The 17,876-nt window shown below is 34.1% G+C and overlaps 1 protein-coding gene across 49 annotated transcripts in view; it reads right to left on the bottom strand.

Moving 5' to 3' along the window:
* LOC725336 (longitudinals lacking protein, isoforms A/B/D/L) overlaps positions 1–17,876 on the bottom strand; it is a 178,591-nt gene that overhangs the window by 143,115 nt on the left and 17,600 nt on the right. Inside the window, exon 7 of one of the 49 annotated variants that reach the window (XM_006567537.3) lies at positions 1,536–2,668. The exons of 46 other annotated variants lie outside the window; for them this stretch is intronic. In XM_006567537.3, the coding sequence (XP_006567600.1) occupies positions 2,328–2,668 (341 nt within the window). In that variant the 3' untranslated portion in view covers positions 1,536–2,327. Of the gene's footprint in view, positions 1–1,535; positions 2,669–4,803; positions 5,166–11,054; positions 11,498–17,876 lie in introns of those variants that run through there. 2 more of the 49 variants (XM_006567527.3, XM_016913870.2) reach the window with 2 other exon arrangements.

The raw sequence follows: 17,876 nt of genomic DNA on the forward strand, positions 1-17,876 counted from the left end.
AGTGGAACTATCGGACACGATGGAATCGTTGGCATCGTTGCTACGAGACGATTTACTACGAAACATCACGGAAGTGGCATTTGTTTGTTCGCATCTCCTCTTGCACGCTTCCCGATGCCTGTACGGCACTTTCGCCGCTTTAAAATCCTTCTTGCAGAACTCGCACGTGCTAACCTTTCCGCATTCGTTCCGCGCGTGAAAGGTTAAATTCTTTCTATGCTTGAAACGGCGGCCGCACGTATCGCAAACGTACAATGTGTCGTTGAAATCCTTTGCATTGCTGCGCCTCCTTATCGCGTCCGGATTCCTCGGGCAGGTTCTGTTCACGTGCGACGACAAATTGGTGGCACGATGAAACGTCTCCTCGCACCATTCGCACCTGTAACTTTTCGCGTACCTCCTCGCGTCTCCGGTGTCCATCCATTCCGAACCGCTGCTCGCCGACCACCTTTCTCCCTTAATCTCGTCGTTGCTCTCGCCCCGTTCGCGAAGGACTTCGTCCCGACCCGCGAGCCTCTCTATCCGCGCCTCGGTGATCATACTGGACGACGTCAGCGCTTCGTTCTCTATCCGTACGAACGAAATTTTCTCCCTCCCGTCCCCTTCCCCCGGGCTTCTCCGCCGCGCCTGTATTTTCATCCCCTCCCTTTCGTCCTCGTCGCCGTTCTCGGTACGCGCCAACACAAGCGAGATTCTCCTTCGAAGCGACCCTTTGCTCGGACTGTTTATTCGCGCGAACGATACTCTCTCCCGTCTCGCACTGTTGTTGTTGTCGTTCTCGTCGCACGTGGACGACCCCTTGCGCGGGCTTATCTTTCGTTTGGATAATAATTCGCGTTGATCGTAATATTCCATCTTCGCGCTGATGTCGCGTGGAATTTTCAATCTACGCTCCTTCTCGTGTTTCCTGTTTCGAGAACTTTCTTCGCTTCGTTTGCAAGGATTCTTTACAAACATTCTTCTTCTCTCTCGCGTCGCGTCCTCGTCACACGCGGACGATTCCCCCTCCGTGAGCGACACGACTTCGTTCGATTCGTGCGGATCTTCGCATCTAGCCGTACCTCCTCCTCCTCCTCCTCCTTCCCGAAACTTTTTGCCCCGGCGCGACTCCTTGAATTCGAACGTCTTGCACGCGTGCCTTGTACCATCCTTCGTCGCGGCGTCTCGTCGAACGATCAGCTTGGTCTCTTCGACGATCGTGGGTCGCGCCACGTCGCGGGCGAAACTCGCCATTTTCCTTTTGCCGTATATTCTCCCTATAACACAATCACAATAATCGAATAAAATTGCGCCCCTTCTTCCGTGAATCTTGAAAAAAAGAAAAAAAGAATAAAAAAAAAGGAACATGACACAAAGAGAATTCAAACCACGAGAGAGGAAGAACAAAAGAGAGAGGGGGAAGAAAGAAAGAAAGAAAACACACCGTAGAGACGTGTACGTTTCATCGTGCAAAGAAGAGAGAAAAATAAAAAAACGAACGAGAAGGAGAGGAAGAAAATCGATCGGCCTACTACTCAGTGGCAATCGCGAGCTGATCGTCTGCGATTCCTCTTTTATTCTCATTGTACATTTTCTACAATACAATTTCGAGAGCTACAATACAACCATCTATTCTAATGACCGCCATGCTTCTCGCAACGCGTGTCATAAATTCGAGGATTTATAATTAAGGAGGAGGGAAAAGGGGGAAAGAAGGAAAAAAAACGACGCTTTCGACAGTCTTGCAAGATCTCTCTCTCTCTCTCTCTCATTTCTTCACAGAATATTTCCAGATTCAATGTCTCGACGAATGGCAGATGCCTACCGAACCGACCAACCTCGACGCGAGGATATCTGAAAACATCGAGCACCGTGAAACAGCGAACGCATATCTCAATCACACACGTAGAGAATAATAATTGGATACGAATACGAGGAAAGCTAAATTACGAGTATTGATCGTTTTCTTTCGTTTCTCGTCGTATATTCCTCCTCTTCAACGGATATCTTACGTTTTACATTTTTTACTTCACGCACAAAGGAGATCATACGATGCTAACGGATATTTTAAATACGATACAACGCACTCGGTGTGTTTCTTCTTCTTAGGATACTCGAAACCCTTTGAAATTTCGAATTTTCTCTTACAATTCTTTTTCAAAACTTTCGAAAAGAAAAAAAGAAATTAATTTTAATAAATTTTGGAAAATTGAAAAGTTGATTTCCAAAAAAAAAAAAAATCAAAATTCATCGAGATTCCAATCAATTACAGAGATATGAAGGAAAAATAGCTTCATTTCGGATTTCGACTCATCTCTGCTCTCGTTCTCCCGACGGTTGCGCTCGATTCAACGGGTTTGAAAGTTGCAGGGGGGGCGTTGGCGGTGTTTGCGCAAGCTGCTACTGTGAAGAAATGTTTTGCCGCAGACGGGGCATTTCTGCGTTCTGCCACAGTCGTGCCTAACGTGGAAAATGAGATGAGACTGTTTCGCGTAACAGGCGCCGCACTGGCCGCAGGAGAACGGCCGGCTCTTTTGCAACTGGTGGCAGGTAGACCTAGGATTCCAATAGCAGAAACTCTTCTGGTGACTCCTCAAATGACCGGAAAGGGTGAAACCCTTGCCGCAGTATTTGCAATTGTATTTTCTTTTCGAGTCGTCCCCACGTATCGAGTGCCCCGCGAAAAGCTCTGCAACATTATTAACGATCGATATCAGTTGTGCATCATCATTGTTCTCCCGTTCATCAAACTCGTGTCTCTCTCCGTAAATTCGAATAATAAATCGGCTTCCCGTTTCTTAATAAAGAAAATCGCTAATCTCGAGAATTTTTTTCTTTTCGATGGATTTCATTGTTAGAACGATTCATATCGAACGAAATGCAATGATAGAGAGAAAGAGAGAAAGAGAGAGAGGTGTGTAGATGTGTGCATGTGTGTTTCGAGAGAAGACAGAAAATGTGTGTTAAAAAAAAAAAGGAACAAGAGAAGATGCCATCCAATACTTTTTTTTATTCGTTTTTTTAACGTACAGCAAGCGCAATTTGTAGCAAAATTTTTTAACGAATATATAGAATACAACAATTTGCAATTTCTTAGTCGAGGAACGAGTAAATTTAAAGAAGACGATGGTCGAAGGGACACAAAGTCGAATAAAAAAAATATGTAAAAATAGATATTTATAATTTCGATCCATGTTAAGATCGAACAACAGAAGAATAATTGGTTTTAAGATGATCGTAATTCTCAGTTTGAAACTCGGAATATTTGGTCCCCTCCGACCAATTTTTCTTCCTTCATCAGATGAAAACTGAATTTTGGACAAGCAGATCTTCTCGACTACCTGTAAAATTTATTATCTAAAAAAAATTCGTGCGTGGAAAAATTTAGAATCTCACTTTAAAATTTTTCAAACGGCAGAGAGAGAGAGAGAGAGAGAGAGAGAGAGAGAGAACACGGACACGAGATACATCAACGTGATCGTGGATTGCAATTTGCGTTTCCGTGGGCTGCTGCTGTGCAAAAATGTTTTGCCGCAATCGAAACGTATATGCGATTTCAACGATGACCGTTCACTGTAACTAGCCTCGCATATCGCGCAGATGTACGGCTTTGAAAGCCTTCGTCTTGTAAAACGTCGATCGTGGATTAAAGTAGCAATAATAATTACTCAGATGCTTGCTCAGAAATCTGAATTGCGCGAACGACTTGTAGCACACGTGCTTCCGTTTCAAACGTTCCGGATCCAGGTATCTGGATCTCTCTATCAAGTCTCCTGAAACACCACAGGTCAACAACACTGCGTTAAACGATGCAACAATACGCGACAAATAAAAACGAAATTTCAAACAATATTTCCTCTCGTTTAATAATAAGAATCGATAAATGCTACGCACTTCGTCCACTACTTTGAACAACAAGTTTTACTCGATTTTGATATTTAATCACGTCGACCATAATTCCGAGGCGATCCGTCTCGAAAATCATCCGAATCATCACGGAAAGTCGTCCGTCGGGAAGAGAAGAAAATAAAATTTTACGCGCGGAAAGAACAACAACACAATTCGATTAATAATATTATAAATTATATATTATTCGGTATGTATGTGTATATAATTGTTACAGGATCGTGGTGAATATAAAAAGATGAAAAATGTATACGTAATAGGGAAAAACAGTAAAAAAAAAAAAAAAAAAAATGATGCGCATAATAAAAGAAAATTTAATTCATCTTTCATGCGAGAATTGATCCGACGCAAATTAAAATTCAAGTAATCCATCTTTCATTATTTTGATAATACATATATATGTATATAACATATGTACATAAAAATATATACATAAAAAATTCTTTAATAATGCAACAACCTTCTTCTTATATATAGTTCTTCTTATATATATAATTTGTCGCATTTCTGGCATATGCGACGCATAAAATGCTCGGAGAAATATAAATAGCATTCGTGAACACTGTCAAGAAAAATTAAATAACTTCGCTTGATCTATATCGAGATAACGAAACGTTTACATTCGAAGGCATCTAAAAGCATAAAAAAGATAAGGAATCAAGCAGTTGAATAAAACCACGTCAAGTGTACCTCGACTGTCGATTCGTAAATTTATATCGTTTTATCGTTTCTTCCGATCTCTTAAAACGATAAGTCGTTCGCAGAAATTTCCTTCCTTTTCTCACTTTAATTCTCTCTTTCTTGTTTACATCATGCTGTTCTTTCTTTCTTTCTTTCTTTTCTTCTTTAATCGCATGATTTCTTTTATTTATTTATTTATTTATTTTTTTCTATTTTAAAAATATCGCGTTTCCAATACAAGTCGATCTTAGCTTACGAATTCATGCAACGTTTCTTGTGCCGGCAGAAACTAGCACGATACGTGAAAGCTTTGTAACATTTCGGGCAATAATACGTTTTCCCGCAATCGTTCGTTTTATGAGACTTTAACGTGCGGAAACATCTAAACTGTTTGTAACACGTATCACAGGTATAAAAAATATCCTCACAGAATTTTTCGGTATTCTCGTATTCTCTTTTCCGAAGGCTGTACACTTTCGGTTCGCAATTATATGTTTCTTCTTTATATTCGTAATTACGGTCGTAATTATGCTCGTCTATTATAAACGTTTCGTCAGTTTTAATGATAAATTCTTCTTTATATTCGGTTTTTATCAAGTCTGAAACAAAATTAAAAAATACGTTCCTTTAAATTTTGTTACAACATCATGTACAACTTGTTTATTAACAATTAAGTGTTTGCCTTTAATGTATTTTCGGTGTTTTTTCTCATGCATGTATAAAATAATTTGATTGAATTATTGTATATATGTAATAAAAATATCGGAATGAACATAGCCAGCTACGAATTTTTTACTATACACAATTTTCTACTCGAGTATTAATTCACGTGTCATTACGTACAAGTGATTCAATTGGAATTGTTTGATCATCATACATTTTTTTTCGATTGGAATCGAGAAAAAAAAATTTTCGAGCAGAAAAATGATGACACGGTTCGAAAAAATTATATTTGCAAATTTATTTTAATGAAGATGTATAAATTTTTTTTGTTTTTATAAAAGTGGTCAAAAAGTCGAAAATTTACGAGATATTTTGAAGAATATTTTCTGAAGAACGTATTCTTTTATCGTTAATGATAAATCAATCTGATTTTTGGATCATTTTTTGCGATTTCCACACAATTTAAAACACGTGAATACAATAAACGACTTTATCGAGAAAAATTCTAGAGATTGAACGAAAATATTTATTTTCAATAATCATATTTCTTCAAAATACTTTAATACTTTAATTCCCATTAGAAAGGAAAAAAAAAAATATTTAAAATTCAATCTTCTTCGAACCATTCACGTTTAACACTTTTTTCCAATCACAATCGAAAAAAAAAAGATAGGATCCAATTGTTCGAATCACTATATACGACGTTATAAACAAATTCTTTCAATCGATGATAAAACATGACAATAACCGAAGACGGAAGAAACATAAAAAATTAAATCAACATTAATTTATTCGTTATTTGGAAAATATTCACGTAAAAAAAAAAAAATCGATTATTGTACGTAAATAAATAATACTATCTTCATACGAAATATATTTACGATGAGATTTACGATAATCTTCATGATTTTCTTTTTTTTTTTTTTTTTACCAACGACGGAAGGAAAAAAAATCAGGAAAGAAGACGAAACACTCTATTTATTGTATTCAAAAGAAAAAGAAAATTATCGATATTACCAAACATGAAAAAATTACATGGGGGGAGGAGAAAAAAAAATTAACAAAAGTAGAAATCGATGAAGCGACGATACTTCAACATCGTTGATCTTTATCAACAATTAAGAACAAATCTTCCCCCTTGTGTCTACGCCTGATGTGCGTGTAAATGTTTGGCGGATGTTTGCTCCTTAGGCCGCAATATGGGCAATGAAATTTCGGTTCTCGGCCGCAAACTGTCCGCAAATGCGTGTCCAGCGTCCTCTTGTTCTTGTACCCTTGGGAACACTTGGGGCAAACGTGGTTCCTCGACTCGATACGATTCATCGTTCGCCTCTCCTCGATCCTGAACGAGGGATCCATGAAGCAACCCCTGGTCAGATGCCTCTTCAAATGGCTTTGAGAGGAGTACGGACAGTTGCAGAAGTTGCATCTATATTCCTCGACGTTGAAATTGAGCATCATCGCTGCAACACACACAAGTAGTAACTCGAATATCGATACAGTTTTGTTATTTTCCTCTCATTGGGGATAATTTATAAGAGATCCTTCGTTCGTTCCTCTTTTTCTTAACGAATTAGAATTGTTAATGTCGATGATGGTGTTTCAATCAAACTGTTCTTGAAGAATTTTTTCGCCTCGTATTTCTGTGATGAAGAGAGTTAGATTTTCGAAACATGTTTTTTTCGCATTTTAAAAATTTTAAAAGTTAAATTCTTTCTCGTGCTCTTCGTATGCATGTAAGTATTCGATCTTTTTTATCAATTCGTTCTATTCTCGTTGCATTCTTTTAGAAATTTCCGAGTGTAATTTAAAAACGATGATTAGATATATTTCCGTAAAAAAGAAAATTTCTTATCTCTTGTTTTTGTGCTTTAGATGTATTTAAAAAAAAATTATTATTCAAGAATAATAATAATGTAAGTATAATGTAATATATAAATATAGTAATAAACAAAAATTGTATTAAGTTTATTCGTATATGAATACGATTTCAAAAATAATCTAATTTAGAAATGGCCCAAAATAATAATTTTAAATAATTTATTTATAAATATAGTTAAAAGATGAATGGATAAACATATACTTTTGATAAGATAATTTTTACCGATTTTTAGTAAAAAAAATACTCTCCACTGTAAAACTGTAGGCTCTAGGATAATAAATATAGACAACAAAATAATTTTCCTCGGTTTTATAAGCGAATTTTCTCATTGAAAAATAAGCAAGAATCGAATCACATTACATTGTTTGTTATTTATTTTTGCTTAGATATATTGTATTTATAAAATAAAGTGCACAGTCACTATTTTCCACTATGCACCAATCACACACAATGTGTACCGTTTATATGTATTTATTTATGTAAAACGTCAATTAAATTCTTGAGATAAATTTCGATAAATTTATATTTTATTTATACTTTAATTACAACTCGAAGAAAACGATTGAAACGATTGATAATTATATTCACTCACTATTTTTTAAACTGTCTATAAAAATGAACTTTTGAATTTTCTTTTTGGCAAAAATAGAGGATACATCTGACTCGAAGAACATGAAAACATTCGATAGCAAGAAAGACTTAGCTTTAGCTATTTAGAAATTTGAAGCGCGATAAGAGGCTATTAAAAAATGCTGAGCGTAATTTACTTCTTAAAAGAACTGATGTTATAAAAATAATCGTTTCCACAAATGGAGAGGAAAGTTGTTTGTACACGTGCGCTCGCTTCGCTGTCGTTAACTCGACTGAAACGTTCGAGTTACTTACCAAAACAAAACAAAACGAAACACAGCGCGCGACCTCGTGACTCGGTTATAGTTACGAAATTTAAGAATCTAAAGATATTTCTATAACTATTAAATTATTAAATTATTAAATTGTTAACAAATACGATCCAATATAAAAAAAAATTTGCAACCAGCTCGTGTAATTTACATAAACATTTCACGTTTAAATTCTGAAAAGTGGAGGGAAAAAAAAGAAAAAGGAAACAAGAAGAGAAAAAAATAACGTTTCAAAAAGTGTAATTTCGAAATCAAATTTTCATATTTAACACGAGTAAAGGAATTAATAATTTCGTCGAGATAAATGAATGATATTATCCTTAGAATAGTTTAAACATTTACGATTAATCGAATTATGCTTCGACGAAGATACGATTTATTTTCTTTATAGGTTGTGTCATCCTGTTTTTTCTTCGATCTTATTCCTCCTTTTATCGCGTTACATATTAATAATGTAAATACATTATTTTTTAAATATGGTTACTGTAATATGGGTCAGATCCAAAGGAAACGATCTTTTTTTTTCTTTTAGAGATCTCATTTTATTTATTTTCCATAACAATTTGTAAAATTCGAAGAGCATTAATAATTAATGTACGTTTAATGCTCGACAACGACAATGATAAATGTAACTATATAACGATTAACGACATTATCCATGATTCTCTCATTAAAATTCTCGTATAAATTTATATTCAAAAAATTATATATTTCAATAATATATATATTTTTATATATATATATATATAACATGTAATAATTATATATTTATTAATCCAACTATCTTGCGTACACGATGAAAAATATCTCTTTGATATGCATCGTGACAGCGATAAAAAATATAACATCTTTGATCCGCTGTATGTATATTAGATTATAACCTTAGTTGAAAAAACTAGTTTCTATAGTTTCAATTGTTAAAGTACCGCACTCTTACATACGCCATATCCGAGGATAAGTGTATACAACATATTATTTAACAACATTTTTGCCGAAATTAATCATCGATAATCATTCGATATCTACAAGATGTCTCTATCCTTTGATTCTCGAAATAATTTCAAGCAATATTCTTTCTTTGCAAAAACTTTCGTTACCGCTTTGTTAACGAGTTATTAAAAAAAGAAAAAGGCTGGCCAATCACGAAACACTTAGCTAAGCAGTAGCGTTAGCTATGAGCCATGACTGAGTACAAATAAGTTCAAGAAACGTATGGAAGAAATATTTAAGAAAGTGTGTTAAATATAACAAATTTTACAATTTTTTTTATCGATAAAAAATTATATCACGAATAATGAATAAATTACATTATTCAATATTTTCTTCATTTATGCTTGGCTACCGATTTTTTTTTTTTTTTTAATAACGCGTTAACAGAGCCGAAAATTTTTGAAAAAGAAAATGTTGCTTGAAATTACTATCAAGAATCAGTTTATGATTGTTCTTATATTTTTGAAACATCTCTTACCTTATTCGACAGATTTGAACAGATATCTGCGTGTTCGAATGCTTGTATACACTCATATATATATATATATACACTTCATCTCCCAATGTACAAAATAACTTACATACATATTACTCCAATAAGCTATTAAAAGAGAGAAAAAAAAAAAAAAAAAAAGAAAAAAGTAAGTAGGAATATTATTTATTTGGCATTGTTTGTTAATTAAATTATTTGGCAGTTTCTAACATGTCGTACGATGACAAAATTCGATGCTGTCTATAAATAATTTTCTTCTTGCAACGTCACAAACATTCTTGAACATTTTTAACTGTAATTTAAAAAATTAAAGAAAAATTAAAGAAATTAGAAAAGAAAAAATCGGTTAAAAATTAAAAAAAGAGCATCGCGAGAGACGCTGTACTCGCGTCCAATTTGCTGCAATAATTTTTTTGTTCGATGCAGATCGAACGATCTATAGAACGAGTTTTATTTCGAACAGATTGAAAAAAATTAAAATAGGTTAAAAAAAAATGACACGATTCGACGATGAAACGACTCGACACTTGGATCCAATTTTTCCTTTCTAGATGTTAATATAATATTATATTGTTAATATTATATTATTCAATTCCGCGTGTCGACGAAAATCGCACGTATTACAATCGTTTTTTTTTTTTTAGGAAATGAAATAATAATAATAATATTATTAATAATAATAATAACAATAATAATAATAATAATCCTTACAATATAACGCAACTGCCTGATGATAAGAAATTTTGCCATTAATAAATATCGTGATTAAAAAAAAAAAAAAAAAACAAACAATAAAAATTTATGTCGCTAATAACAATTGACTCTTTTTTGTACATACGATTCAAACTTTTATCACAAAAGTTCTTCCTTTGGTTATGCCTTTGGACAACAGCAGGTAAGATTCCAAAGATACTAACAAAAAAGAAAAATGTACATTATGCGTCAAATAATTTTTTACCGTTAGAGAGAGAGAAAAAAAAAAGAGTAATATGAAAAATCACAGAGTTTAAAAAATATAAAGGAAAAAAAAAAAAAAAAGTAAGAATATAGGCCTTCTAACATTTTACACAACATCTAACGACGCAAACTTGAACGTTCATAAAAAAGACGAAAATGAATTTAAAAAAAAAAGAAAGAAAAAAAATAATTATCGGCAACGTCGTATATGGAAGATCGATTTAACGACAAAAAAGTCGGAGAAACTAGAAACTACTAGTAAAAATTGGACAAGTTCCCGATATATAATATATAACACGAGCCAAGATACAGCAACGCAAGTTAAATAATAGGTCACTGCATTCTTTTAAAATTCCATAATCGATAAATCGATCGAAAACTTAACATTTGATTCCGATCCTTTTTTTTTTTTTTCGCTGTACCGTAACTCGTATTATAAATGCCCGGCAATCTCCTCCACCAGGGAGGGTGAGTAGGGTAGCAAACCTCCGACACACCATTTTTAAAAAATTAACGATACGATTTTGCTTCTTATACTTTCACCCTTTTCTCCTCTTTCCTTTTCACTATATCACTTTTCCACTTTCTTTTTTTTTTTTTCTTACGTGGAAACCACGAAAAGGAGAAGGCTTCTGAACGTCGGAATTATAATTTTCAATTCCACTTACTCCGTATATATAAAACACGGCCCTCGATTTGTCCCCGTCATTCTTTTTTTCCATTTCTTTTCTTTTCTTTCGCAAATCGAGCATCTTCGAAGACCGATATTTATATCATAATAGTTGATAGACGATAATAACAAGATATGGAGAAGCTATTTGGCGACCGACGCGCCATGTATATTGAGGATGTGCTGCTTAAGGTGATCCGGTCGACAGAAGTACTTTCCGCAGAGCGTGCACGTGAAAGTATACCTGGACCCGAGTCTTCCACACTCGTACCTGGAGTGTCGCGTCAGAGAGGATCGTGACCTATATGCACGTCCACACATGACACACCGAAATTTCAGCTCGCCGGAAGAGACACCCTCCATCATGGGGCTCGCTGTAAGCATACACACGGAGGCTTTTTACATTATGGGCTGTGTTCCAATCCTCCCTTCCTTATCCATAAAACGGGGCCGCGAAAAATCCAACCATTCTCTCTCTCTTTCTTTCTTTCTCACTCCCCCCCTCCCCTCCCGTAAGTCATTCTCCTCTTCTCCTCCCTTCCCTCATCCCCCCCCCTGCATGAGTAGGCGTACAAAAAAAAAAAAAAAAATAAGTAAATGACAATATACCGATGTATCTCGAAGCTCGTCTCGCGGCAACGAATGGGAAAAGGTAAGCTCGAGCTAAGCATGTGAACGATATACGGTCAAGGCTTAAGCTCGCTCCAAAAAAAGAAGACTGCGCGTGATATATATATATATTTCACTCTGTTAATTTGAAGAAAAAAGTTGAGACACGGTGAGACACGCGATTGTTGAAAAAATTTATCGTATAAGTACGTAATAATTCTGTGTAGTTAATTCGAAGGCAATACCATCGTTGGTCGTATTCCGTGGCGATAAAATTGTATTTGGGACGCGAATATATTCGAGAAGTAGAATTCTCGACCGTTCTCGAGAGTTTTACTTCGAAATATATTTGCTTCGCTCGTGTTACGTATCCGTCGACGAAAAATCGATATTGTCGATTTGCTCCAACGATTATTTAACGTAATAGTAGTCTTCTTTTTCTCTTGAAATAAAGCGAGCGAGATATCCAGATCTCTGTTGACAAATTGCAATGTGCTAATACAATTCCATCACGATACGTAACACGGCTGGCCACTACCTTTGAAGTTAACCAACGAGAAGAAAATCGATATTCGTATTACCGAGTTAACCACGTTCCTTCTAACTATAGGCTTTGCACGTCAATGTACAATTAGTGGTAGGCGAACAAAGGAAAAGTTTCGAAATACAAGAAAGTACAAACATTAAAAAAAAAAAAAAAAATAGAATATTATGACAAACATTTTTGGAAAATACGATCAAGATGAAACAATGCGATGCAATTTTTGCGAGAAAAAAAAAAAGAAAAGGAAATTTGCTTCAGAAATTTAGAGAATTGTCGGGAGAGAGAGAAAAAAAAAAATACGCCCTCAAAAATGAAACGTAATTATCACGATCGTGACTTAAAAGCGCAGTCTCCTTTACTTCGAGCCGTTGTTATTTACATGCTGCTCCAAAAATGAGTCGCTTTTATTAGTCTCCATTTTTACACCCGTAATATATATATATATATTCATTAATTAAACCCAACGTAAAAAATGCCTCCTTGGTATAATTTTCACCCAACACGCCCATGGCACACGTATATAAATATAAAACCTATAAAAACAATCTCTGTCGAAACTGCATTATTTCGTCAGAACACTCGAGACAATAATATATAATTAAAATCCTTTTAATTCGACTGATACATAACTTGTATTATTTCCGCATCACATTAATATGATTATGAAAGCTTAAAATTCGCGGCAAACCATGATTCAGCATGCAGTACACATTTGTCAGTCTCTCGTCGTGAATAAATACGTACGTAATACCTTTTTTTTTTTTTTTTTTTTTAATCAACACTTTGATTCAATTAAATATAACAGACTTTTTTTTATGAAAAAAATATATTTTATTATACATTTATTATACGAGGCAAAACACACGTTTTTATAACAAGGGAATAATACAGAAAATTCCATTTTTTTTTTCAATCGGACATAAATATTATAAAAGTTAACTTAAGAAATTCGTTAATCTATCCAGATTATGATTAATTTTTTCTATATTTAAAAAAAAAAATCGATAAATGAAAAAAGACCAACTCTATTATGAATATTGTATAGAATTCTTTATGAAAAAGAAAAAACTAATTTTTAAAAAAATTCGTTACGAAACTGTTTATAATTCTTTTTAATTTTTGACAATTATTATTATTATTGTTGTTATTATTATTATTATTACTATATAAAAATCGTCAGTTTTGTTTAATTAAACGAGGAAACGAGAGAAATCTGGTATCTCCTGTGCTGTCGTGAACTGAACCCACCTGGTGTAGGCTGAACAACGAAAAAGGATTTTTTTTTTTTAAATTTCGTTGAACAGAAAGATATCTGCAAATCCATTCGCAGACAAGTTGTTCCTTTTCCAATCCTATCGTTTTCTTCCATTCCTTGTTATCCCATAAAGTGACGGCGACGATCAATCACTTTTGGTAGGTGATTTACATAAGGCGATTGTGCACCAACCCCCTCTCTCTTACTTTCTATCCGAGCTTACGTTTCTCTTCGACGAGCTTTGCAAAAATTACGTTAAATCGTTGTTACTCGATAAAATATAACTAAATTCGTACACGAACCTGATTATAAATTGAAGAAAAAGTAAAATAAAAGAATATACAAGATATTAATTTTACTTAAAAGTACTCTAATACTGAACGAATAAATTTCCAAATATTTGAATATAAATTTTAAAAAGAAAAATGTATATATAATATCGTGTTACTTGAAATTTTCAAAAACAAGATCGATATTTGAAAATTGTATTTGTAAAATGTTACGTCTATTTTGAAAAATTGAAGAAAGAAAAGGAATCTTTAAAAAAAAAATTTTTTTTTTTGTATTTTTAATATGTATATCATAATGTAAATTAAGTTTTGATATTGTGTAAAAGATAAGTTTGAAAATTATAAAGAGACGAGAGGACAGGAGGAGGACGATGAAAAGAAGCGATGAAAAACAATTACTTTTGTCAGAAATTATTTATTGCATATCTTCTGATGCTCCACTCCACTGGACGACAGCTGGAATACGTGCAATCGAAGAATGCAAACTGTGTGCAGAGTATCCTCCTAAACGCCATTATATATTTATATATTCCGACCAATTCGAGAGATACGTTTGAATAAAATTGAAAAAATCGAATCGAGAACACCTACTTAAATTAATAAATCTCCGTACAATCCCTATTCGCAAACGCAATTACTAAAAGAACAATTATTAATTGTCAATGATTTAATTTAACAATTAATCAAAAAAAGATCAATTCTTTGAATTGATTGGTAAATTATTGAAAGAATTCTTTTTTTGTAAATTTCGCACGCGATCGAATATTAATCAAAGATGAAAGATATGTTAATCCTAATAGCACCGAGATTTAAAATTCATATATTTGTATATATAATTATGAACGAGAAAATATACATTCTTCTTCCATCCGAGACAGATGAAATGTATTTATCGCAGTACGAATAGTTTTTATCTTAATATTTTCAACAAATGATAATTTATTGGAACAATGTCTTTACTGCAATTCTGTCATAGAATTACTTGTACAATTATTTACGAGAAAAAGAACCCGATTTTGATTTTCCAATTAACAATTAGAACAATTTTGAATTTTGAAAATTTCTTACAATAAATATTTTCCGTTTTCCTATCTCGTTATATACAACTACTAACAATCAAATTTTTTTTCAAAATAATCTCGAGTATCATTACTTCTAATCGAAGCTGGTTAATTAATTAATTCGAGATATTAATTATTAATCGATGTTACTCGCACGAATCGCAACGACGCAATATTATTATCGGATCAAATCCTATCAGTTTTTTTTTTTGAAAATCATCGTTAAACGTGTCACGAGCTATCCGACTTTCCAAGGCTTGATCGTGTAATACATATTTAAAGATACTCGCGCAAACAACTTGACACAAAATCACAAAAAAAAAAAAAAGGATAAGTTTTCGCAACATCGAAAAATCGAGTAACTCTAGAAAAGGCAAAAATCGATCAAGCCTTACGAAATATTTCTGTGATCTTTTTACGAGAGGTACGCATTGTATATTTATGAATTCAACAAACTACAAAAACTCGAACAAGTAAATAATTACAGAACTCTACTTGCTCGATCATTATTGTAACAAGGACATGTTTGGCGCGTTCGTGATACACACGCGTCGATTCTCTCCGACTTTTCGTGAACGGTGAACGGTGTTGTGCCACAATGGAGGGATAATATATAAGTAAGAGAACAACGAAAAGGGGAAACGTATTATTATGGAACAATTTTCTCCTTTACTTGGTCTCTCCTCGAGAGTGACGGAAAATTGCGATGGAGACACACATCGTTGATTCGATCTGGAAAACCTTCCTCTGGAATAAGGCGCCACAAGTGGTGAGAGGACCGGTCCGCTTCTGGTGTGCCCTCTCGCGACGTCCAGCCGAGTGAAACGACGACACAGCGAGTTATGCAGAACTGCCTTTCCACACTCTCATACTTCTGGTGCCTGTCCAAAGAGTATTTGGACGGCGTAACCGCATTGCGAGTAACCACAGCCAAAAATCGATTCTGAAACGCCAACGGGTCCCTCACCGCAATCGTGCAAACACATTCGTACTCTGTTTCTCTCTTTCTCTTTCCCCCTCCCTCTCACTCGCTCGTTCTCTTTCTCTCCGTATATACCAATATCTCTCTCTCTCGTCTGCCTGGACGTTCGTTGGTGTCTCTCTCGTCGAGAAGCATCGCTGCTGGAGAAGATAAGAGACGTCGTGGTGCGGTTTTCATTCGTCAGAATTAAGAGGATTCCCAATTACAATGGAAAACGATACGTACAACGTTTGATCTTACAATAATGATCGCTGCGCAGCAAACATTATTGGAGGAACAACGATTACGCGACACGTATTATATTATACCCAACGAATACGATAGCCTCTCCCCGTCTACTACTCGTTTCGTCTCGTCCATCGAATCATGTACAGTCTTACGAACGTAAACAGAGAGAAATTCGCCTCTTGGACAATTCGAGCAACCATAAGGGAAAAACACAAGCGATTATCTTCTATTTGTAAATACTTGAAAACTGGATCGAAAAATTATATATCTCGTCTTATATCTCGAGATATAGCCATTGTTATATACGTCTGATGGAATGTAATAATATAAATTAAAAATGATACGAAAATTCACTCATACTCAATTTTTTCGTCTCGATTACGACGTCTCATCTATACATTCTAGATATTTTTGCATTTCAAATTCCCAAGGCACTCGTTAGATGGAAAATATTACGCTTCTCGTCTCACTAATTTTCCACGAATATTTTGCTAGCATTCGTATCCGAAATGACGACAATCTCTCTGCGATACCCGCAACGAGAAATTGGAGTCGAATCGAGGATATTAATACTTGCTCGAAAATTGCGTAAGGATATTCCAATAAATTATTCAGAAATTTATTTATTAGAAATACCTACGTGTTCTTTCTTTACGCTTCGTGGACACCATAGTACGACTCGAAACGTATATTTTTCGACCTAACAACGCCATCGAAATTAAGGTAAGCACACCTAACGATCAACTAACGATTTCGTTTAAAAAAAAATCACAATGGATGAAAGTACAATCGATTGGTCTTTCATTATCTGGCGCCTTAGAGTACGAAAGGTAAAGATTGAACGTACATCCATCTCGTGATTTTTCTTTTAAACGCGTCTCCATTTTCTTTTTTTTTTTTCCTCATTATTTTTCGACCCTTTTATATCGATTTTTATCATTTCCCTCACGCACAATGAAATACACACTCGTACCTACCCAATCACACTTTTAAAAATTGAACCATTTGAGAACGAGGTCGAGAGCAATATAAAACGTTGCACCACACAAAGAAAAAAATTTGCCTGACACATTTGAACAGATGATAATTTTTCTTTCTAAAAGAAAAGATTATCCGTGAAATTTTTAATCCAAACATATGATATATATATATATATATATACGAAACGAAAGGAGGAAGTTATCCATTGGGTTCAAAAACAAAGAAAAAAAAAAGAAGACAAAAATTAAAATGAAAACTGTATCCTAGAAAACTGAAAAAGATAACGACTTAATATTTCGAAGAACGTAGAGATCGGATATAAAACCTCGGAACGATTATCGACGATAAAAAGAAAGACGATAAAAAATTCATATGCGACATTGACCAAAAACGTTTACTAAAAATATTAAATATTATTTGCATTATGATAAAAATGATTGTTCGAAATTATTAATTAATTTAGTCACATAAAATTAGAGAAGAATTAATTGTAAGAATCGATTCACACGAACAATCATTTTTAAAAATTATTATTATATTATCATTAGATTATTATTATTAAAATATATAGAAATACGTAAGAATACCTTGCGTGACGATACAACACGCAAGATAAAATACTTAACCCTTTTTTTTTACATTTAATCGATTGCCTCCAAACATATCACGAACACTTTCTATAAAACATTCTTTTCACTGTCGTTAAATTTTCGTTCACTTGGCACCGGTATCTCGAAAACTCCAATTTTCTTGGAATTTTGAAAAAAAAATCGATTTTTGTTTCGAAACTTTCGAAACGATTG

Source organism: Apis mellifera, linkage group LG9, assembly GCF_003254395.2.
Source record: "Apis mellifera strain DH4 linkage group LG9, Amel_HAv3.1, whole genome shotgun sequence".
Taxonomy (NCBI): Eukaryota; Metazoa; Arthropoda; class Insecta; order Hymenoptera; family Apidae; genus Apis; species Apis mellifera.